General features: G+C 30.8%; 1 protein-coding gene across 1 annotated transcript; it reads right to left on the reverse strand.

Moving 5' to 3' along the window:
* mtg (mind the gap) lies at window positions 1-27,250 on the reverse strand. The gene is made up of 6 exons (XM_077428674.1): window positions 27,196-27,250; window positions 9,245-9,367; window positions 7,178-7,317; window positions 3,526-4,427; window positions 2,385-2,580; window positions 1-1,756 (listed from the first exon to the last, which is right to left on the reverse strand). Exons 1-6 carry the CDS (start codon window positions 27,248-27,250, stop codon window positions 836-838), a joined length of 2,337 nt encoding a protein of 778 aa, XP_077284800.1. The 3' UTR covers window positions 1-835.
* Between the last annotated feature and the right edge of the window lie 135 nt (window positions 27,251-27,385).

Raw genomic sequence — 27,385 nt, forward strand, 5'->3', positions numbered from 1 at the left:
TAAAAAAGAAATATTTAAATAACTTTATTTTTCAAATATACAAATATAAAACACATGAGCAAATTGTTAGGTGTGTACGAATAAAGCTTACAAAAAAATAAATAATAGTAATAGTTAAAATTAACTACAAAACATCGCATTTACAACGATAACATTTTCACACATTTAAAATATATGTATATGTTGGTGAATTAGTTTGCAACATTACGTGACTTTCATCACAAACATTTCACTACAAAATACGTTTAATTAATATGTACAAACTTAAATCTAGAAAAAATAAAAATTATACATTGGTTTATTGTCATTAGAATGACTAAATCATTACTGTACATGAATTAACTAAATAAGTTAACATTTGAGTATAACATATGTAATATAATGTGGGGGGGGGGTGGATTTAATTCTTATTATAATACAGAAAATCAAATGCTGCAATGAATATACATATTCGACAGTATATGTATATAATATAAAATGTAAATAAAAAAACAGCCTTATGATAAGATCTAGAATTAAATTACCTAAATGAGTTTTACTAAACTACGATATAACATAATATCTACAACTTACATGGTTATGAAAAGTTCACCGTTTCAACTAAAATACTAAATTTTTCTTTTTTATAAATATAATATGTATACCTATCGACTTACTTATTCTAATATAAACAAACAAATTCTTTGTCACCAGCTAAAATAATGGCATATTCGATCAAATCAGTACGTTGTTTTCAAAACCAAATAACAAAAACAGTGCTCAATCAAATTCAAACACTGCTTTTTATCAAAATTACTGTAGAAATTTATTTAATTTTAAAATAGCGATAGCGATTTCATGTAAAATCTTTCTTCGTCTGGCCGATGATCGCTTGGTCCATCATCGCTATCGTTTTATTGGAATTATACGAATTTGTCGGTCGTATAACTTTATTCACAGAAGAGCTCGTCACTTCAACTATTTCAACTTTTGAAGCTCTTGTAGTACTATCTAATTCATCAGTTATTTCCCCACTAGCTCTCTCTGATCTGTGCCTTTTATTTGCATCGTCATTTTCAACGCTTTTATGCGTAGTCTCTTCAGAGTCTTTTGTAACATTTGGTCTTCTCCTTCTTACACTTCTTTCAACACTAGTGCTCTTTTCTGTTCTTGTCTCTTTACGTTCAATATTTTCATTTGAACTTTCCGAAGACTTGTTCTTTTGACGTTTACCATACTTCGGAGTTGAATCCTCTTTCTCTTCGGAGATATTTTCTTTCTCACTAACACCTAATGATAGTGCATTCACCTCATTTGCATTTACAGGCACAAATACTTTACTAGCTCTTACCACCTGGGATCTGTTGTTTTTATTCGCTTCAACAATTTCTACTCTTGGAATGTTGGCACTTGCTACAGCATCGGATAGTTTGAATTCGTCTATTTTTGGCAATTGCATTTTAGATTGAGTTTGCAATATTTTCACAGCATTATTTACACCCTCGCTGTTCTCTTCAATGCTTGACTTTGCATCATTTTCAGACTGATCACCGCCTTGAGATTCCTTTTTATATGAAGAGAAGAACGTCAAAGCTTTCATTAACTGGTAGCTTTTTGATATTGGGATGTTTGAATCATATAACCTCTTTGAGCTCTTACAATCTACGTAGAACCACCAGTTACATTTTAGAATGGTTTGATCGAATAAAGTGGATTCGGGACAGAGGAATGACTTCATGATCAAACCTTCATCTGTCAAAGCGCATACATGAAATACCTGAAAAATAAATTATTTCAAGTATTAGAATACGGAATGTGAAATATATCCTATATATTCTTATAATTCTATTCAAAAAACATTATATATGTAAATTTATTTACATAAAACATGTATGGACATATACATATATGTACTTAAAATGCGCTACATCTAAACCAGACTATAATACAAAACATTGTAAGCAGACACATCATGAATGAGCTTCGAATATTCACACTTTTATTCCAATGAATAGTACTGTCCCTATAAAGTTCTTGTTAAATTTTGTCTTTATCCAATTTCAATGGAAATCAGATACATCCACTTTCACTAAATATATGTACATACGTATGTATGTATTGTACATATTTTTCAATACTTACATATGTCTTTCAGTGAAATTTACCTACACGAGAAAGTTGTTAACATTTATCGTTTGAATATTGTATTATAGGATTTATGTATGTCTAAAATGTCTTCATATTTTATATACGCATGTCCATTATACATGTGTTACATCAAAGGTACACATTATTCAATATTAGCATTGCGTTTAGTATTGCTGTCACAAATTTTACAATTTCTAATGAGTAAATATCGCATGTTTACAATTATACAGTTTATATAAAATATCGTCTTGAATTACCATGCATCCTAAATCTTCATCTGCGTACAATCCCGGAAAATGTTTTTGATCTCCACAATAGAAGGAAGTTTCAGGAAGATCCACTTTAGAAATGAAATTATCATCATAATTCTTATCATAGCCTACAGGATAGTATTCTTTGGGCGCATTCATGACTTTGGACGCCGGTGATTGTTGAGGTGCTTGTGTATAATATCTGAAAAAAAAATAATTAGCTGTAATAATTTCATATACACACATATTTTAATAACAATTTAATACATATTTAATAAATTAAATGTATCAAAATGCACCATCTAAGTTTACCCACTCCATAAAAATGTAGTTATGAAATTTTCTCTTGCAAGACATTTTAATTTCTGTTGACTTTTCATTCGAACGAGCATGTTCTTAAATACACAATATCTATTTATCTATGAGAAAATCATTTCAACCGTGCTATTTTCATAATTTTCACTACATACGTATGTACATATGTACATATATAGTAATCCAACTAAACATATAATATTATATTTAACATCAAAGCTGGTTTTTTAGTAAGATACATAAATAATGAGATTTGTGTCAAGGAAATGTACAATTTTAAAAAGTTAAATAGACAAATGGCAACTTTTTGTAAACATGATATTAAGAATTTATTTATCCGTCATAAATTTTTTTATAATAAGGCAAGAAAAAAGATTATAATAAGTTATTGTCAAAATAATATACTTTATACTTCTACATAAAAATAAAAGTGGGTGGAAATTAAAGGACAATGTTGTATCATATATTCGTTGTTTATGTAGATAGAAAGATTAATGAAAATAAAATTCATAAAATGATTTATCAAAAAGACCTTAATGGACATGAATAATATTTTGATAACCACAAACAAAATGTATCTAAAACCAAAATTTGATATTTCCTTTTTTCAGAACTGTGTCCACTTTGTAGCCATATTTCATTGACTGAACTTAATTTATATAAACATAAGCATTATAAGAAAATATATGTACATACATATATGTAACATTTTAGTTATCAAATATACGGAAGTCAAGATAGTCTTTCTTTTTTTTACTCATTATAGCATATTTACCAGTTACCATTATCATTCTGTAAAATATATTGGATACATTTATTTAATTTATTATACCTTTGGGGTGGATTCGTTGGTTGAGGGACTATTATCGGTCTTGGAGTAGTAGTTGTAGTAGTAGTAGTGGTAGTGGTCGTAGTCGAAGTAGATTTAGCAGCATTGATCATTTGACTGATTAATTGATTTTGTCTCAACCTAACAGCTGCTTCTATGGCTTCGACTGAAATATTTGTTGCTCTAGATATCGCATAAATCTTCTGTTGGTACAAATCGTTCGGATTGTTTTGAAGAACCGTGTTATAAGCAATCATATTATCAATCTTCTGATTGCTATTTTGCTGAGCATAAACGGGAGACTTTCTCAACGCCAGAGAATTCTGCAGGAACGAAGCAACACTTGGAGTTTTGCTCATCATTGTAGGAGCAATGGGCACTTGGACAGTGTTCTTGTACATCTGAGACGATACAACCGAAACACCTGGATTGTTAGCTTGTCCCAAAGCTGCCATAGATACTCTAGAGATGGAAGCAGGCATTGCGTTGAATTTAGGATACTGTCCCATTGTTGGAGCAGGTACTGTTCTCAATACCTGGTCGTTTCCAACGCTTATGCTAGATGACAGTACGTTTGAACCTTGATTAATCACACGCACAGGTGATGCTGAATAATTGACTAGATTCGAATTGGCCGTATGGCCGATCCTGTTCGGATTTTGATTGGAATTTGCATACATGACATAACTTTGCTTTGTAGGTGTTGGTGCCACCATTTCATTTGCTGGAGGGATTGGTTTGAACGGTGGTACGACCATAGGTGCTCTGTTCATAGAACGACCGACATGTAGTTCTCTGTTGTCTATTGTGGGTATAGTTGTAGTGCCAAACGTTGTCGGAGCTGCAACAGTTGATGGTTGCCTCACAGTCAAGCGGTTTTTATTCACTGGAGCTTTGTTGTTTGTCTGTAAAGAAATAGATAAAATGATTATTTATTTGGTTTGGACAAATAACTTTTCACCTTCAACCAAATCAAGTAATTCTACAAAAATAATAGGACCCACATAGAGAGAATAAATAATTTGTGAAACCTATTAAGGTCTGTTCATACCTATCCAGCACTACCCGTATCCTGCAGGTGTCATGCAAGTGCGGATAGTATTCTTTGGTACATTCTATATGGACGAGCATGAATGCGAAAATGCGCATGCGCGAATGCAGTATGAATACGTCCATATAATGTACCAAAAAATACTATCCGCACTTGCATGACACCTGCAGGATACGGGTCGTGCTGGATAGGTATGAACAGACCTTTATTTTGTATGAAATAATAAAAGTATTGTGCTCTTTTCAAAAAATGACATAATTTATAAAATTTAAATCCGGCATATATTCAAATATTCAGATACACACTCGAATTAATCATTTAAAAAAAGGTTTAAATTACATTTTGACGTTTTGAGTGTAACAACGGATTAAATTCAATCTAAAAAATGAAGAATCTATAAATATAGGGTAGTGTGTCGATTGATTGGATGTGCTTAAAAGATTAAAGAAAAAATAATTCAACTTTCAATTCAAATAAGGAATTAATTAAAAAAATTTCATCACAGATGACACCGTGCCTAATTTGTTATTATCACCTGCTTATTCATATGAGCGATTAATCTTTACCAATTAATATTCAAATTTAAAATACTGTAATGCATATATAATATAAGCGAGTTATGTAATGTCCATTTAACTATAATATATGAAAAATCCTTTTTAGTTAAACGATCAAACAGTCGATACTCCTACGTTGTCGTTTGCCGAAGCAGCAGAGTTGTTTGTGCGTAGATTCATATTGTGTTACGAAACCTTATAAAAGTCCATTTTATTTTCTAAAAAATATACACGTTTTTATTACGAAATATTACTCTCTTTTGCATATATGATACGTGCTATTTTTAGAAAGTTTCGAACGCATCAAAGAAGCGAAAATCCTTCCTAGACTACGTATACAAAGGTCAGACGAATGCGTCAGAAAAACGTGCTAAAAAAATTAAACTTTTATTACATTTCAACTCAAAATATGGCACAATTGAAAGATACGACACATTAGCGACCGCGAGATTGCAAAATGTGTCACAGATTCTTCTGCTAATACAATACTCCAGTTCGAGGACTCTTTATTAAATTGTCTTTTATTGTACTTGACACAAAACGTGAATTGCAAATTAAAATTCGCAATCATAATGAGTTCTCTTTCACACTTAAGTTGTTTTGAAACATCAACCTCTAATCCCTGCCATTAGCTCAAACCGAGTAAATTCACTTATTTACGCTTGTGTCAACCTCAAATATGCACATGTCGCTATTTTAGTGCAACCGTTGCGGTGAAAGACAATAGAATTTGAGTCATTACTCGTAATTATAAATTATTTCACGCACAAAAATGCATTATCCGTCACAGCACATTCGAAAGGAGTGGCCATTGTATTTTTTATTAGATATTATTTGAAATAACGGCATCTTTGAAAGCTTGAATTGACGGTAACCTATAAACCTTCTTCCCTATTTTAACTAATACGGTAACACGCTTTAAGAAATGTGTTTTTGACAAATTATAAACATGTAGAATTTCTCATTTTATATGTGTATAAAACCCATTAATTTATAAAAAAATAATTAATTCAACACAACAATGACAAAATTAGCACACATAAAAGTATATGTAAATTCAAACATCTTCTTCTTTCGTATTTCCTCAGAACGTGATTTATGTAACATATGTTTTGGAACTTTTTCTCGATTTAATAAACATTAATTAACGAAATAAAACCTCAGAACATATTGATCGATGACACAATAGTATGACAGTTGTTGATGGATACAAAAATCGATATGGAAGTATAATTTTTAACGCGATATAATAAATTACATAGTGTTAATCGTTTAAATCGCGTAAAATCATTAAGGATATTGAGAAATCGTTTCATAAATAAACCGCAAATTGCGTAATGAGTAAATGTTAAAGGGCCATTGTGCGTGATAAATTTAAATTGAATAATAAATAGTAAAATGTTACCGTATTATGATCGTTTTTAATTTGAGCATCAACACATTTCTCATTATTGTAATTGTTCAAATGTAAAAAAATCATTAGTTTTTACGGACACTTAATCACTCCAAATTTACTAGGTTGGTGCTAAAATTCATTGAATACATTGTGGATAATTGTTTTTAATAGTAATTATAATTAACAAAAATACTCAACGAGCACAATGTTTACGAAAATTTTCACTCTTCAAGGTTTTTCTTTAGTATAGGAATACAAATCACATGTTAAACAAATTCTTAAAGCAATTTTTGTAATAACTTAACGATTTTTTTTTTACTATATTTGATTTTCATCAGTCATAATGTCGATATCATCGAACTATCATTCGTTTTGGATGGCCCTGTGCAAATGACATGTATTTTAAATGACCTCTTCTAAAAAAAACTCAACAAAAAGCATAAACCATTGAGTTAAAGCTTCAGACGCACAATCATCATCATTAGAGACACGTCACAAATCTGGTAATAGGTGAAAATCGTGACGAAAGTCATCATGCATTTAAACGATGTGATGATTGTTTGAAAACGTTTCCACGCTTTTTTCATTCGGAACAATCAAATTTTTTACCGATAAATAAAACTAAATCGATTGAAAACACTTTTAACGTACCTTTTGATTTTGAGGGGGAGAACTTAGTGATGCAATTGTATTGATGAAGGGTGATCCATTTACAGCTGAAACTGCTCGTCTTCTGTTGTCCAAATTACTCAAAGATTGGTCGAAACCCAATTCATCGCCGACGCTAAAACCTAAAAAATAAAGCGATTCATATGTAGGACTATCTTCTTAACTACACGCATGCTTGAATCATATAATATATAGGTAACGAAATTAGTTCAACCTATAGCTATTTATATTCCCTACTATGTTATTTATTGGTTTGGATTCTGAGAAATTTCGAATACGATTACAAGTTGTCTCATATCAATTTTACGGTTGCTTAGGTCGTTATTCTTAACTTCGATGTTACTAAAATCAACTGAGCGTAAAGCTTTGGTCGTTCAAATCGAAGACTACTTTCATATAAATGCCACATATCAAGATCGTTCGAGACATAATGATTCGTTTATATCTTTCGATTACTATTAGGCACGTGAATCGGCTCAATGGGAAAACACCAATGTGGCAATCAAATTTTCATCGGTGTATGGCTAAAATGCCAAATGTTCCACGGTTGATGCACTCTAAGAAAATATTTAATACTGTTTTGAATAAAACTCGTTTAGAGGCAGTCGTTTTTTACGGCGACCTCAGAAAAACAATAATCAAGGACACACTGCCTTTCTACAATGTTAAATATACTACTCCACTTTTTATTATTAGTCATTTGACTTTTTTATTCAATGAAAAATTGTATGCGAAAATCATTTCAAATGGCGAAAATTCTAATACGCGTTTAGAGACATCGATGCACGCGTAAACGCCAAACCTAACGCAATACATTTTTTATAGAACATTCCTAAAACTTTCAAAATTAAAAAAAAATCATTTATTCGCTGTTTAAAATTCTTTCGTTACAGCATTTAATTTCCCGTATTACGGCCAAGTTTTTTTCAATAACAATATATCTGTATCCGAGAGATTAATGGTCCTACAAATGTCTATTTTGCCAACACCGTAGAAAATGCAAAAATTATCAAAAATGTGTAATAATAATGTTTCCACTTGAAAATTTTATACCATTTATTGTTAAAATTAAAAAACTAAAATAAATTAAATATATTGATTTTATTTGAGAGGAAAAAAAACCCTACATCCTGGTGAATTTATTCATAAAGCAACTTTAAATTAAAAATACTTTTTACTTTATCTACCTACTAATAATGTATGTACATATGTATGTATATGTGCATATAAATTTTTACATACAGTATTGTTTTCATGAGAAATTTCACCCTTGAGATTTTAACCGAAATGCATTTGTTTATAATATAGTATTATTAACCTATCAACAGATCATATGATTTCAAATGAAATGGTGTATGTAAATATTATATATTTTAATAAATATAGAATATGTATATAATTCAATTTTCCGATAAATATAGACGAAGGACATTTTACTTATTGGGTACAGATATTTAAATTTATATTAAGTGAAGATATTCAATGTATGAATATCTGGCAACTTCTTTACTAACATCTACTCCTTTCATAGAAAACCTGTTAATAAAACAAACAATAATAAGAAAACCTTTTATACTTACTTATGTGCATACATATAATGTAGAAATTTTAATGCAGTAAAATTAGACATATCTAGGTATATTTCAATTTGGAATGAAATTTAATATTTCAAAACAAAAACATCCTATTACTTAATTTCTAGAAATATTTAGACTACACGTACATATGTATACAATTTAATCATTCCGCATTATTTATATAATATTAATATTCAAGCGAATGTTTTACAGCCAAACACTACATAGATTATACATATAATTAGTAAGGAAAATATCAAATTAAGTATAATATAATAGAAGGGATCGATGAAGAGTAGATCTAAAATATAATATATAAATAAAAGTATCATACATATGTATATCATAGTCTTTACATTTACAATATATACAAAATAAAAGTTTCATTTGTTGGGTCATCTTTTTAGTGCATCTCCTCCAGTTTCAGATCTACTTTCCATCGACGATTTTCATTGAATTTTTTTATATTTACCTAATCCCACGTGTGCCTTGATGCCTCCCAAGTTCCTCACTCTGAATAAGCTGGACTTTTTGAAAGCGCAGTTCAGTTTGAACCCGAAATCCGAATCGAACACGCACGTCGACCTGACGCTACCTGCAAATAGACAAATTGGCACGCAGATTTAATACACCTGGCGATTTCCATCGGCATTTTCCATACATTCACACGCCCCGATAACCAAACAGAAGCTCGCAACATTTACCGCCACCGATGGGTCGGGTGCTGAAGAAATCGAGCGTGCATAAAATTTACCAGTCGGTAATTTTGCGATGAGGTACAGATAATAATACTTGTGCGTTTCTCTAATGGATGTATAATTGAAAACGGTCTATGAAAGTTTGACTTTCATTTGATATTAAAAACACTTAAGGAAAATACTAGAGAATCTCTAACAGTCACTTCGAGTGCTGTTTCATTTATTCAAACGATAATATACCCAATAGAAAGATAAATAGCTTAAAGTAGTCTGTTCGAATTAACCGAAATAATGTATTCAATATGCAAGATCAACATTATGAATATGCATTTCATTAATAGAAAGTAAAGGATAACAATTACGATGGTTTTTACTGCAAAGACAATAAAAGCACATCAATTGAATTTGTTTACAAACTTTTATGCCTTTTTTAAAAGTCATTTTCTTTTGCATCTTTCATTCGTTTCTTTGTTTTATATTTTTATATTTTAGAGTAGAAGTACATATGTATAAGTATAGTGGGTAGAATCATACGGTAATTATTAACAATGTTAACCTAACTTAACTAGTAAAAAATTTAGAATTGATTCCATTTCATATTATAAATATACATAAAACAACGCCCATACCAATTTTTAATATCAGTAGCATATTTATGGGCTTTTTAATTAGCTCATAAATTTGTTATTTGTTTGTCGATAGTTGATTAATTATTATAAAACTTTGCAAATTAACACTTCAACAAAAAAAGGTTGTTAGATTTTATTTTAATAAAATTGAAATAATGATGATGATTTATACTTTATTGTAAAGTGCGTCATTCATTGCTAAGCACTTTTTTAAAAATCAAAAGTGATGATGAAAAATTATTCTTAATAAAGACAGCTTTAAAAGATGGTATGATGGTATCAATTAATTAACACATCAAATTTTCAAGTTCAACAGCTTTTTCGTAAATGATGTTCATTGTGCTTTCAAGATGAATTTCAAAAAAAATATTGTTCATGAAAAAAATTATTGATTGATTGGTTGATTGATTGATTGATTGATTGACTCTCAAAGCCTCAAGTTGCAATATTAAAATATTCTTCATTATAAATAAAAAAAAAGTGTCAAATTTCTCAATAAACAGCATTGATGTCAATACTTCAATTGTTGACAATTGGCACTTTGGCTCCCATTATGTACTGTCACTTCATATTTATCATACAATTTATGTCAACACTAGATCTGTTGTTTGAAAGTTATTTTTAATGTCAAAGCTACAATGTCTGAAATATATTGTGTCACTTTTCTAGTGGAAAAAAATAACAAACCGAAATCATCGACCCGAAACGAATACGGGCCAATGAATGTTTCAATGACATTTGAAACATCCTAATTTTCATTGGCCACTGTATTCAATGAAGTATTCATTCATTTGCTCAAATGCATCGGAGAAAGTTGACGTTGACGATATTACGATACTCAACCTATTCATTGATAAAATAGCATGTAAATTAGTAGTATAATATAAAATCAACATTAGTGTGCGTAGTTAGCCTTATAAGAAATCACCTCAACCCTATAATTATGACTTGTGAATTTTAATTTAGACAGGTGTATGTACATACATGTATACTGTAGTAAGTATGTAAGTAATTATCGTATAAGTAAGTAATTATACGATCATTTTATCCAATGAGAATAATTTGAAGCAAGATATACCAAATAGATGATAACATAAATCTTGCATACAATCAATTAAAACTTTTTCAGCGTGAAAAAAATTTCTTCAAAGGTCATCCTTTAAAAAATCATTGCAATTTTAAAATCATACAATGCATGTTGTTAATTAACGATGAGTATTTCCCATGGTAATTAATCACCTTGATATAACAAACGATCATAGTGATTCTCCTTTGTTATACATAATCGATTATGGGATGTGTTCAAGGTAATCCAATTAATTACATCATTTAGTTAAGACAACATGTTTTACATTTATTTTTCTCACGAATGCAAAAATAATCACGCTCGTCTGAACTATCGATTAAAACAATAAAACACGAAAGATCTCGTGAATCTATTGCCGTTTTAAGCGATCTAAATTGATCACGGTCAACAGGATCTGTACAATATATCGACTAGAAATTATCGTTGTAAGTAGGACATAATATATTTATGTATGTAAATATACCATTGTGAGTGTGCAATTAATATATCATTGTGAGTGTGCAATTAATGCAGTTCACACAAGCGAGAAAAGATTTCTCTGAACATCGTCGCATTTATTTTAACCAAGCAATTTGTACGGTAAAATCATGTTCATTTACAATTAAATTGCATGTACAAATCAAAATGTATGCAAGTAAAAGTCACAAATAAAGAAGTAATCAATGACATTTCTTACTATTAAATATTCATTTTACGACTTGAATTAATGTATGTAAAGTCTCAATCAATTGTAAATAATTATACATGAATTCTAGGTGAATAGCAGATGCATTTTTAGAATGCCAATTTATCCGTAAATAACCGGTAGTTAGTTGAACGAGATCGTGTGCCAATTTTGAGGAATAGCCGGATTCGAATTCGGTGGATAAGTGGATACTATGCACATGTGTATATGTAAGTATTGGGTAAATCTTCGAATTTGGCACGTGGTCTCTTTTGACGATGTTTCTCAAAGCGTATTCGAAAAGCTTTCGCATATATCGAGTCTTAATCTAAATACTTTACATATGTATAATACCCAGAACAATTTATAAATTTAGATATATACTGATACGTATAGTACAATATGTATAATAGACCGAATGCTTCCTGTGCAAAACATTACGTAGTAACCACACAAATGCTACACAAATTTGTGTTGTGTTATACATCACAAAACTTGATATCCTGAATGAATCACGAATCGAAAGCAACTGGAAATTTCCATCTTTAGATTCCCATGCGATATTACTCAACTCTCGACTTTCTCTGCGAGGACGTGCTGAACCGCAAAGGATTCATCACAGATTCGGTTTCAGAATAGTTTCAAAACTCATCAAGCTCATCTTGACTTGTACCATAAAATTTTATTCAAATCACGTTTAATTCGGAAGTCTATAAACCTGGCGAACCTCTCAGCATACAAACGATCCTATTACTCGAGGGTTACTTCTGTAAATCAACCTTGTTTTTGCGCAATAAACTCAATGTGTCGTAGCGAATTTCTTAAGGTTTTTTAGCGTTTAAGATGAGCCAACGGATAATACTAATGTGTTTTAATTCGAAAGATAGGCTACAGTGAAAGTAGATGCGCTTCATTTTGAAAAATAACGTGTCACATGATAGATGTCATTTTGTTATCTTACAGCTTAGATATGTAGACATATATCACGTCGTCGTGTGAAAAAATGACGAGAAATATAATTAAACGTTATACGGGCATTAAACTATACAAAAAATGGCATAATTTATCTTTACAGCAACGAATTACATGAATATATTACTTTCGATTACTACTTTTTAAAATGCGACACATCTATTTTGTGTTTTTTTTTTTTAATAAATTAATTAAGACGATTTCGTGTGAAATTTTCCATATTGTAATACAAAAATAGTCTATTTGATATTTAAATGTGTGTAGTTAATTTTTTTTTTTTGTAGATAAAACCAAACCAATGTTTAATAGTTATTGCATGCCTGATAGCGTTTTATTACATGACAAAATAGTAGAAGTAGTAAATAATTATTTATATTTAGGTCAAATCATTGACATGTCCGGTAGTAAAGAAGAAGAAATAAAGAGACGTATGAAATTAGGATGGAGTGCATTTGGACGAATGAATTTTTAAAATCAAAAATGCCACTTTGCCTCAACAAAAAGATCTTCGATCAATGTGTTGACGCCAGTGATGATGTATGGATGTAAAACTTGGACATTGAACGCCAAGATGCTACACAAAGTCCAATCCACTCAAAATAATATGGAGCGTTGTATGCTTGACATAACGAGGAAAGACAGAATACGTGGATGAGGAGTATGACTAGGGTTGTGGATATAGTGGATAGAGTGAAGAGATTGAAATAACAATGGGCGGGCCACGTGGCTAGAAGAATGGGCGAAAGGTGGACAAAGGAATTGCTATAATGATACCCGAGAGAAATCAAAAGGGTAAAAGGAAGATCAGAGGAAAGATGGTTAGTCAAAATTAGGAAAATGTGTGGGGTGAGATGGATGAGAGTTGCGCAAAACAGAGACAAGTGGAAGCGTGTTGGAGAAGCCTTCATCCAGCAATGGATGGCGAATGGCTGTAGATGATAATGAGTTAAATTTTTATTTCTTGTGTGCATATGTGTATGTAAATGCATGTATATATATATATATATATATATATATATATATATATATATATATATATATATATATGTAGATAGTATGTGTATATATTATTATTTGTATGATTGAATATATGTAATTCGCTATTAAGCTACATTTAGATAAATAAATTTAAAATTTTTTTAATGAAATCTCATAATGTTTTGAATTGAATTTGGTATTACGTACTTTGAATTATTCATTTGACACCGCAAGTCTTCTAGAAAAATAGCTGTCAGCAACAATAAACAGTTTGACGAGCACTGTATCGGCCAATAAACTGTTGTACGATGATTCGTGTAATTCCAATAAATCACCTACACAACCCAGAAAAAATGTGTGCTACATGTGGGAAGAATATAAACTGTGCAGAATTGCCCATTATGCCCATTATGCACATAACTAACGGATATTGTTCTAAATAAAATGAAAAAAAAAACTAAGTAGAATACATTTTCAAAGTTCCGCTTTCGAAAACATGTATTAAATAACTAAGTGTGAATCATTGAAGGGCATTTTCCACACATTAAGATATTGAATACATGCGGATTTTCTAAAGAAAATAGGTTAGAATCGTCCGACGGAAATTTGAAACTATCGATACTTAACACACTACCGTTAAGTATTCGAATCTCATTAACGAAGTTTCTCTTCAAATATTATACACGTGGATTCTTTCACTGTATTTATAATTCTCGTTTTAAATATAAATCTGTAAAATCTTCAATGGAAACGTCACTGTTTCGAAGTGCAATCGTTTAATCAAATGCAGGCTAATACTTTGTCGAGTAATAGGAGTGTGAAATGCACGCGAATGCATTATCCGAATCGAAGTTCGCTTTGTCGATTTCCCATTAGTGTCATAACCTTAATGACTGATTCATAAGCCTAATGGAACTATCTAACCCATCCGATCGTAAATATTCTACGATGATTCGTATTACGCAATTACTACTAACGAATGCGTGATTTTCAACACTGACTTGTTCTAAATTTTGATTACTTGAATGGATTCAATTAAAAACCAATAACAAATTCATATCTTGGTAATAAAACGTTTTCGAATTAATGTAATACCATCTCAAATGTAATAAATGTCGACAGATAGTTAAACATTGTTTTTTATGTAAAACATACCATCGTTAAATTGTGATATCTCGCATTTATATACATTTTTTGTAATGAAAACCAAAATATAAAATACAAATAAAAATTTATTATATAATATTTAAACGTAGTAGTTTAAAGTCGCATACACAATTATAGTTGGAAATTTCAGCAATTAATTTTGAATTTTTTGGTTTTCCAATGAATACAAATATCCAAGTTGAAGTTTTTTTATTTATGTATGTACGTTGTAACAATAGATAAAGTTTTGTGATCATGCGAAAACTCGAACTAGAGATTTTGATTGATTTGATTGACTGATTACGTTTTCATGATTCTGTTTTGTCTGTGTTTGTGTTAGTGTGTGTGTGTCTGTGTGTTTTAAAGATTTTTTGAACACCGTTAGGCCTATCGAATTTTAACTTAGTACGAGATACTGAAATGCTAATCGATACAACGTAAATTTTTTTTTAATTTCTAAAAACCTCCCTTTATATATACCTACATACATATGTAGGTGTCTTTTTTTACAAGCTTTTTTAAAGTTTTTGGATTCAATTATCTCCTAAGACACAACGATCCTAAGATCGGACTGATTTTTTTACATGTAATATATGATAAATGTAAGGAATAGATGATAAATTTTATGCACTTATATTTTTACCTCAACCAGAAGTAGTACTTTTACTCTAGAGAATCGAGTTTTTACCCCGAAACCTTTCAGTATATTGAACTGAAATTTTTATATCTAGTTTTATTTAATATTTTTTACATAAAAAAAAATGTAAATAAAACCTCGACAAAAAAATGTGCTTTTTTTTTATATTTTTAAATTTTTCTTGCGTAGTACATATATGTACATCCCTAAAATAATTGTAAACTATGAGACTTTTATCACGAAACTGCTACGTATTGAACCATTCCTATGTACGTAAATATAATTAAACTAAAATATTAAGGACTTCTATTCCTATGAGACGATCTTAAATAACTAAAAAAATAAAACAATATCAATCTGAAGAAATATATAAATGGATAGATACTAATAAAGATAATTTTGAAATGTAATGAGCCCAATTTCGTAGGCGTATGTACATACATCAAAACTCAGTGGTGGCTTTATTTCAATAGCACATTATATTATTTACGATACATAATTTGACATATTGATTTTTTTCAACAGAACATTATGTATTATGCTAAAAATTGTATTAGTAAAATTTTCATCACGCGTGTTTCAATATTAAGTACGCATTATACTATTCTAGTCGAGCCTCCTAGTCTTTATTATGTCATAATTTACAATCATTTCATTACTTTTTTCGGTTGAAACGTTTGAGAAGCGCATCATTTATACATTATATTTTTTCAAGTGCACAATAAACGTATGTGCATTAGACGCATACCTACAACACATCAGGCGTACGTAATTACAGTAAAAGCCTACAGCATGCTGGCTTCATCTACTGTGTACAAAGAATACCTTTCATATCGTAATTGCACTCTATTTTTTACCCGTATCATTCAGTGGTACACGAAAACAATGTCAATGGAATATTACGAGAGAGGAAACTGCTAGGGTTGCAAAACGATCGACGGTAAAACAGTGGACATAATTATATATAGTATTGCACGCAAATCCACATACTCGTATGTCTCGTTTTGCAACTGCACATATTATACATAACTAATCGAAACGTACATACATCAAACATCTCTAATTTGGGTTGTTATCGCATCGGCAAATTCACACCCGGTTCATTAAAGCGATTGTTCGATAAACGAACCATCTATTTATTCGGATTATGTACGATGACTAGGCAGATGATTTGATGTATGTACATACATATGCGAAAAGAATCATACAAATAGAAAACATGACAGGTGACCCAACTATGGTGCAACTAACGTGATTGATCCGACCTTTGACGTTGGGAATTAAATTAATCGCTTTCGAATATATGTACATACGTATGTAATATTGAGGCTGTGTTTCGGGATCAATATTTTTACATATATGTATGTATATATGTAGGTAGTAATTGTAATCTTCGATTATTCCCTAAGGTGCTATTTTGACATTTACAATGACCGAATGTAATAAATCATGTGCAGCGTCCCAAGATGATTAAATCGGATTGGTTGTAATTTTCAACATGAAACCAATTACACGTTTTTAATTTTTGTGTTGTAATATGATATATCGAGATGTATACATATATTATTAATTTGTAAGGTAAATGACAATGAGGCGGCAAATTCGAAACGTTAACGACCTCGGACGTTGGCAGTGATTAAACAATTATATTATATGCGGTAACACTTTGTCGGACAACAGTGATTAAATCAATTTCATACTCTCGTCGATTATAAAAATTTGAATTTGATGAACCTTTACTTCTCGTTAGTATCGAAAATATTTGAAAAAAAGTGTTTAAAGTCGTGCTTCGGCTTTTTCAACATACATAGTTTCGCATACGTTAGGCGTTTTCCAATACATATTTTTGGTGGTTAATCTTGATAGACAGCACAATTAATAAAGAATGCATGTATGTATGTATATTTTGAAAGGATGGATGCTGTTTTTTTTTGTGGACACGATGGTATTATTTTTCTAAATCAATTTTTGACGCGTGAGATATTTGACCTTAACTCGGGGCACTTTGATCGTTTAACTCCGGTTTTTGAAGATCATCAGCGACAATAGGTATAAAAAGAAAGTGAAACGCGTTTCCTGCTCCATTGAAGATACTGTTTTTATGCCGTCATTACTTTTTTTAGATCAAAAACAACCATTCATACAAATATGTGTGCAATCGAACAAATAAAGTAATTGATGTTTATAAAATTTATTTTTTAGTAAAAAGTAAGCAGGTTCAATGTAATATCATCAATTTTAAGTATTATCACGAAAAGAAGACTTGCAAAATTTAAATCGATGTACTTGAGCTTATGCGTGTAGGCAATAGATTCTATATAGATGCGCTAAAACTATGTTACAAGCCTATAATTTTCACAAATTCGTTTAATCAACAACATAGAGGTGGCAAATCGTAAAATATAAACACAACATTGAAGTATGTCGGTTTCATTTATGCGGAACGTTTGCTTTTTTGATTTCTTACGTCTGTATATAAACTTATAGTTTGTTTACTGGGACATATTCCATAGTGCAAAGAGTACCCGGATATGCAAATTTCATAGCCCAAATTCCAAGCAATAAACCACAACACAAAACGATCCCGTTACGAATGCATTATAGATTCCATCTTTAATTAAAAGTCACGCATTTTTAAAGATACGCTTGAACTTTCCATTTAGCGTGAGACACGAGTCTTGCATTAATTAACCAAACACTTACAGTACGCTCTGGTGAAATTCATCTTGCGTGGGCAAAGACATCGATGATGACTCCGTTGTTTATCTTGGAGGATTTTAAGGCATTTTTACACTTGCTGGAGACGTTTGCATAAAATCTGTCTAGGCGTGGTGGACAGGCCACCAACCGCGAAACTGGGCCAATGTCAGACGTAGAAAGTTGAAGGCTGGGGACATCGGAACGGTATACATACCATCAAACGAAAACCGGCAAATTGAACGATTTTTCGGCCACCGGAATCTGGAAAGTCGGATACGCGAGAGTCGCGATAAAACCGGATTTTCAGACGACCCCTTTAGAGCGCAATGTACATATGCATCTGCCGCGACTTATCCGTGCCGCGATGAAGAATTTCCTCGTGCATGCTAAGTGTCCATTTGCATTCGATATTTTTTTCAAACTCCCACTTTGGAGAGGAAAATATATAAATTCGACGATTACCATCGTTGACGTGCGGGTAATAAATTTTCGCCCGTAATAAACATTCGAGATATGGCGGAATTCGCTTTGACGTTGAGTGAAAGCGCTATGGGCTAACATGACCAAATCGCCGTGGGAAAAGATTTCCAATAAAAAACATATTGATTTTATAAGTTTATTAAACAAAATCGATTAATACGTCAAACTTAAATTGATTAAAAAATATTTTTTATTAAAAAAAATGTGCGTTTGGCCTTCGATAAAAATTGCGGCACGCATACAAATTTCGTATTAACTCATTAATAATTTATTTAAACTTTTATATTGGCAATCAATTTATTTGTTTACATCACTATATTGAGATGCAAATAAGTCATTGAACCACCCACATTTTTTTGAACTATCTATGTATTTCCGAAAAAAATATAGAAATTTACGAAATGTAAGGAGCCCAAGATGACCTGTTTTGACGTAAAATACGACATTTTGCATCGAAATATATATGTAGGTCATTTTGGCCTCCTTATATTCCATAAAATTCTTAGTTTTTTTGGGGTATTTTTGTGTTCAAATTATATACCCGAAGAAGCTCTCAATGACTTTTATTTTCAAAATAATCACAGGAACATGAAAGAAAAATTAAAAAAAAGCGCTTCCCCATACAAATATTCATTGCGAACGTGACGCGCTTTGTATGGGGACTTTCTAGCGTAACGGCGACTTTTAAATCAGTCAAAACTTATTATAATCGACCAAAATAAAATTCAATCGGTGAATATTGAGCGTTTTTTTTTAATAGTAAAAGAGTTGAAATTACATATCCTCGAAAAAGAGATATGTATATGAAAAAAGCCCACTTTTTAGAAATTTTTGTAGAGACAAATCATTTGATTGTATGCACAGGACACTATTTAACATTAATTATTTTTTTTATTTAACATTTCCATCGTCCATTTAACGTCAATCCATTAAAATCCAAAGTTCGCGTTTTTCGCTCCAGTCTAATATACATTTGTAAATATATGATCAATTTGTTTTGCCAGTGAGGACGTATGGATGTGAAACTTGGACATTGAACGCCGAAATGCTACACAAAGTCCAATCCACTCAAAGAAATATGGAACGCTGTATGCTCGGCATAACGAGGAAAAACAGGAAGCGGAATACGTGTGTGAAGAGTATGACAAGGGTAGTGAATATAGCGGATAGTGAAGAGATTGAAATAGCAATGGATGGGCCACGTAGCTATAAGAATGGACGAAATGTTTGCAAAATGCTAGAATGGTACCCGAGAGAATACAAAAGGGCTAAAAAAGGAGGGCAGGGAAGATGGGTGAGAGTTGCACAAAACAGAGACGAGTGGAAGCGTGTTGGAGAGGCCTTCATCCAGCAGTGGATGGTGAATGGCTGCAGATGATGATGATGACGACATCCATTGAAATTCAATTGAAATAAAATAAAACACTAAAAATTTATAAGTTGAATAAGAAAGAAAAAACCCTTTGTCACGGTGTATACCATAATTAAATTTGGAGCAACTACCTATGTATATAGATGTCAAAAAAAACGAACTAAACTCGGTTATAAAAAAATTAAATTAAAATATTATCTCTGAATATAATCTGTGCTATGATGCACATCGCTAAATCCAATTCCATGTATTTTAACATTGTTTTTGTCTTATTTTGTTGAGCAAAATTCCGTAAAACTGAATGCTAGTCGTAATAAAGCATTTTTTACAAGCAAAATTACACTGCACATGTGTGCGTATAGTCTAAATATGTATTATACAATCTCAAGGATAGCAAATCTAATATTATAATTCAGTCTAACAAAAAAGCAGCCGCATATTTAGTAAATTAATACTTATCTCTTTATTATACATGTACACACACACGATACATACCTAGGATAAGAGTCTTCCTGCTAAAACACATTCTTTTGAATCTATTAAAAATATATAACGCCCGTTAACATCCGTCGTAAATGGTTTTGAGGAATCAACAAACAAGCTGCGAAGGGTGTAATAAAAATTATCAATCAAGATTTAGTGTGTAATAAGATGTAACATTGTTGAAGTAAAAGTTGAGAGCTCATTACGGATTATGTCCACGACGCTTTTCGACATCACACACACTGCATTATTAACCTGTAGACACGATACGCTTATTAAGAAAAAAAATCTTGCATTTTTTCGTGATACCTATGTAATCAATAGCAACTGTGATAGTTAACCTTTCGAATTGAATAGAATAAAATTTCAATAACGACACACGATTGATATGTTGAAGCACACTCACCTTAGCGAATTTGTCCTTGTTAAAGTGGTGAACCAATTTCCGCTTTACATATCTGAATATGTAATTAGAACGAGGATATTGAATCACAAAATTTTACATCTTAGCGTAGGTTTTTCCATGGATTTTTCAGATGGTCCATCGACCTCGTATCGCACGCCCAAAGGCGAAATTTAAAGTGAAAAATTGTACATTTGAAGAAAGCCTATCATCACAATAATACTGGGGCGGCCAGCAGTCAAAAATGACTGACATTAAATAAATGTCAAGAGCAATCAAAAAAGTATCACACAAAGCGGCATTTGCTAACGACGGGTGCTTTGCCTTAATTTAGATAAAAATGCCTCGTACAAAATACATGTTTTAACGTTCTTACATACATTATAATTGCGTGATAAATCCACAAGATGAGGATGTTCCGCATTAAAACGCATCTAACACCTTCGAAGTGCATCCGTGCTACATTTTTTCAGTTGCGAATCCTTGATTAATAGCTTCATGCTTCATTATTTATTTACATATTTTTAAATCGGATTCTATTGTGTTTATTATTTATATATGTATATAAGTAAAAATTAAACCAAACATTAAAGAAAGTGATCGTGTTACAACGCCATTGTCGGCACGCTACCATTTTAAACACGAAACAATAAAAATAACACAGTTTTTACTTTTAGCATGTCTAAATAAAATAGAGATCATTAAAATAGACATGTGTATTATCTTAACAAAAAATATAATAATTATATAGAAATGCGTTTGGGTTATTATTGTAATATAATTTATATAGCAAAAATCAATCTCACTAATGAAAATAGTGTGCATGTTTTGCTTTCTTTTAAAATTGTACATATATTATTTCAATATTTCGTATAAAAATCCTGAACATACATACATTACCTCTTAATATTTTTAATTGATTACTTTAATAGTAATAGTAGTATAAACAATAATTAGCCATGAAGTGAGGGTCTTATAAATAATTATATTGCACATAAACGCCAATTTGCCATTCGCGAAACGAGCAAAGTATCACGATTTTATTTGTTTATTTACATAATAATTTAAATACGGCAATCACATTTAATTGCCTTTCTTTCATATTTCCAAATTTTTCTAAAGAAACATGCAATTCTATCGTTTAGAAGGCGTATTAGGCAACAACGATCGAGTACGTGTCGAACTACCGGCAAAAGCGATAGCAAAACGGTCGAGAAAAACAATTACCTGCTGCAAAACTGTATCAATATTGTGTCGACTTGTCTAAGGAGAAAATGAACTGATGACAGCTCAAATAGAGCATCGCAAGTCGAAATTGCATCGTATGAAACTGATGACTGAATACGACTAACGGTCACCCATTCGATTATCGTCCACACCCAGCATCGCTTTCTATTGCTAAAAAATACCTATTTAATATATAGCAACATTTTAATAATGAATTTTCATTAAAAATATATATTTTCTCAAACAAACCGAATCAAAAACGTAAATGTGGGTATTAATTATACTGAGAGTATTATGTATGTAGATAATTTTATACAGATTTTTTTAGTATTATAAATGATATAATATAATACATGTAAAAACTAGTCAATGCTTTTATGCCTTCACTTGTTGTTTTTATTTATTTTTAATTGTACAGAACAAAATAGGCTAGGGTACTGAGAAACATGGAGCCGGCATATTTCTTTTTCATACGTGCAAAAAGGCGAAATGTCGACTTTTAAATTGGCGTAGGTGTAAAAGTGATCTTTGATTCGGTCGAAGTACGCTTTAGTACTTCTGTATATATAATTCAAATGGCATTATACAATAATTGAAGTACTAAGAATCAGAACACAAGACAAAATAGTTCTACATTAGTTGTATATGTTTGTGTAATAGCGCACATAATTCGTAAATGCTTATTCGATTTTCTAGAACAAAACAGGTTTTCAATGTGTTCCAAAGATGGAGGTCAACGGAAGACTTGAAATTCTTTCAAACCAACCTTCGACACGCATTTGTGTATAATGAAGTATGGTGCTAATTATACCCCGTGCTAAATCTAAACACAACCCTATTAAAAACCAAAGGTATTTGTTTAAAAATCTTAGTATCATTATTGGACTGTAACGTTTTTATTTTTGTAAAAACTAACATCAAAACTTATAAAAACTGTCAGTACATAAGTAAAACTCGTATAGCGAGTGAACTAGAACATGATTTTGCTGAACACCATGACCTTCACTTGTGAAACCGCTCCCTTGCGAATGGTGTGTTAAATGCACATAAGTATACATACAATCTCAATCTTGCCGATTTTATCTGAAGTAAATGCAAAAAATATTACGTAATCGACCAGACAAGTTCACAAACGTTCAAATTTATATACATATATACTTTTTCTATTAAAAAAATCATGACTGTGTATTTATAGATGTATGTACATATGTTAAAGTTATTACTATTCTACCGCATACGATGATTATTATGCATTATAATCATCGACCGCAATGACCATAAGTATTGTCCAATTTCCCCGAATCATCATCGTAGCTTGTTAATATGAACCTGTCTTATTGGCCCGGTTCGCATGATTATGACCCTGATTGCATTTCACCCAGAAAAAAAATTAACTAACATTTTTATACCGATGACCGTCGGCTCCGGTTATCGCAGTTCTATTCAACGAGAATAATTTATTCTAGACGAGTTTGTAATCGTTTTATTGCTACGAGTCTCGTGTAAGACCGAAATGGTGAACTTTATGGTACTATGTTTTATTTTAGTTAGGTACTTCATTTGCTTTTTATATTTTGGGAGATTTTTCCGAACGTGTTAATCTAACGCGGAAATCTTAAATATTAATACTTGCCCTATAATTTTGCGGCGAACAACTTTCTCGAATGCGATATTGTTGGGCATAAATCTATGCCAATTCAAAAACGATAGATCTCATTTATCGCAAAACGCGAAGACGACTTCATTTTTCGTTATGAATGAACGATTCAAATTATTTGAATAACGAAGCGGTGAAAGCAAAGTAAATTGTGAAAATTCACGCCGCTCGTTTGTATTATATTTGCGTTCCGATTGAAAAATGATAAAATCACAACAACGATGATCAGTTTCAAACATGCGAATATGTAGAAGATCACGTGCTAAATTTTTAAAATACTACAACTTGTGTAATTGTATTGAAGGTACGAGTCAAGTGCCATTTTCCAAATTTGGAGGAAGAGCTTTTTTTTTAAATAAATTACAAAGAACGTGACATTTCACACACCTCAAAATGAGAGAGTTGACATTTTTCCCCATTTATCAAATACATTCTATAAATGAGAGAAAGTATATAAAATTTTAACTTTACGATCGGTTATAATATTTCGCAAGTAACGATCAAATCTTTAAACAGTATATGAATTATATAATCAACAACATTTCAATGGAAATATATTTTCATCGATACCTAGTTTATTTATTCATAAATTCAAATGAGATTGCGTAATTGTATTATTGAAGATTCGCTTTAATTAACCATAAAAGTCTGGGAAATTAGCCAACATTGTTTACGAAATTAATATGAATATTAATTTCTTAATATAATAATGAATATTCAGGAAAATATAATGGACTTAACATTGAACAAACGTATTAAAATTTGATAAATTGTGCTTTATTTAAATAAATTACAATAAATACAAAAATATTTACCGATTTTTATATTGTTTTATAATTAAGATCACAATTATATATGTAGAAGTGCCAAAAAATCTATTAATAACGCCACAAAATAAGATGTTGTTATGGAAATAATATCTAATGTAATATATAATGGAAATAATATCCTTATAAATAATTCATGGATTACGTATTAATATTTTTAAATGCATATAATAAGGAAATACAGGTGAAACTGTATATCCAAACATCTTCGCAATATCCAATACTGGACAATTTAGAATTTAATACCTGTCAATGCATACGTCCGATACGTCAGTGTAATAAATCGCGAAACTTTTGAACGATCAATCGGTTAGCAATTGAAACCTTATACTGGCAATGCGTTGCAACTGCAACAGATGCAAAAAATGTCGATTTCATTAAGCATCGTCTGTCGATGAAAGTACGCGAGAAAGAGCTCTGAACAAAGATCCGCAAAGATGAAAGTCGACGGTCCATTTAATGGGTCACTTTTGTCCAGACAGAGGACAAAAGCAATATCCCGTTTACGAACAATGTGCAATTTACACCGGACAAGAAAGTGGGTTCAGTCAATAACTTTATGCCATCAGCCAATTGATTCGCCTTGCACATGTACTTTACGCATACATACATATGTTCATATATGCAAGAGATTCACTTATCTTGCTTGCACAATGGCTAACCATTGTTTAGTCTGCGCATAGCTTTAAATCTAAATAGCTTGGTAATCTATCGAGAGCTTATCCACTAGAGGATGTCATATTTAGACGAAAAGTTAACATCAATACGTTGACACGAATAGATACGGATTTCCAAAAGTGGAACGAAGAATTTCTACTTTTTTTTCTTCCTTAGTTTATAATATACATAATATCAAAGGTCAAAATCATATAATATATGTATATATATATATATATATATATATATATATATATATATATATATATATATATATATATACATATATGTGTGCAAACTCTTCACGATCGGTTAACTTTGTTGTACAAGTGAATTTTGGCACTGCAATTGGTATTGAAATGACCTGAAGCGCTTCACTTCTCATGCATGAAACGAAAATAAAATGGAAAACGTGGAAATTCCGACCGACTTAAAAATATACACTGTATCAACGATTTAATTCAATTATATGATATTTGGCTTGAAATGGAAACCTAAATTATATATGTAATGTTCGAAAATATTTTTTTTTTAGTTATTAGATTTAAATAAAAATTTTAATTAAATCAATTTTTGGATATAATTGAAAGTGTGTCTTGTTTTGCAACCATTTTGAAACTTTATTTGAAATTATAATGATATTAATATTTTAAATCATATAATTTTCCAGTTCGAACAATTTGAACAGATTAAAGTAAGTAATAAAATAGATTTGAATATTTTACAAAATACAACAATTTAAAGATTAAATACCTGAAAATGAAAATCAATATAGATTTTAAAGATTTGTTAAAATTATAATTGACAAATTTTAAAATTAATAAATTAAAATTGAAAATTCGAACATATTTTACAAACAAATATATGAGCAATTATGTATATTTGAAAGTGGAATAAATCTACGTTTCTTTAATTTGGGAAATATTTCGCAAAACATTAAATATAATGCTATGCGTTTAACAATATTTTAAAATACTGGTGGCCTATAATATTATATGTATTATGCGTATATTCTGCTTTTCCGAGATTTTGAACATGTCGAACTAAAAGAAGTGACAATAATTTGTGAATTAAGTCAAACAGAAATAGTATTTTTGGAAATGAAAATAGGAATTCCGCCACATTCAAATATAACGACTCATATACAAAGCTGTATAACGACTCATATACAAAGGTATTTTACATATCTTATAGATATAAAACTGACTTTTTGTTCAGCAAGAATAGCCCTATAGTAAAATTGGAATTAATCGTTGATAAAATAGCGTTATCAATCTAATTCATTTTTTGTTTCGATTTGATCGAAATCCGAAATAATGTATTACAATCATCATAAATCGATTATAATACATCAAAGCAATGAATTTGTTGTCTAAACATCTTTCGTTATCAATCTTCGACCTCTAAATTTGACAGCCACCACACCCAACCACAATATTTTTCAAAGAGAACGATTAATCTTATTTACAGACAGAATAATAGTAATATTACGCATTCAATATTTACATACAGATAACATGCAAAAAGTGTTATACAAGGATTAATTCTATGACAGTCAAAAGTCAATTCCGATCCATTAAATATATGAAAACAGAATGGAACGTCCAGCTATGTGGCCTTCTTCACGTGATGGTGAATTTGGCAATGGTAAAAATTAGTCCAAAGATTCCAAGATAGAAATCCGATTAAGAAATATTACATACATATATACAAATACTTTTGGTGACATACATCAAACCGTTCGCCCTTTTTAAAGGTTTTATCATTTAAACAGTAGATCAGTGTAATCAACGAGGATTGACTTACTTATGGCAGCGATGGTCAACAGTAGGAATCCGAAGTAGAACTTGATCGTGGCCATTTCGACACGTTTGTCGGTTTGAATCTAATAATGATTGTGATACTGAGGAGTTAAAGACGGAACGTTAATTATTATCAGTTGAGAAACGGTATTCCCAATCACAACATTGTTGACCGTCACAACTTTCACAACTGG

The sequence above is a fragment of the Arctopsyche grandis genome, chromosome 4 (genome assembly GCF_051622035.1).
Source record: "Arctopsyche grandis isolate Sample6627 chromosome 4, ASM5162203v2, whole genome shotgun sequence".
NCBI classification, from domain to species: domain Eukaryota; kingdom Metazoa; phylum Arthropoda; class Insecta; order Trichoptera; family Hydropsychidae; genus Arctopsyche; species Arctopsyche grandis.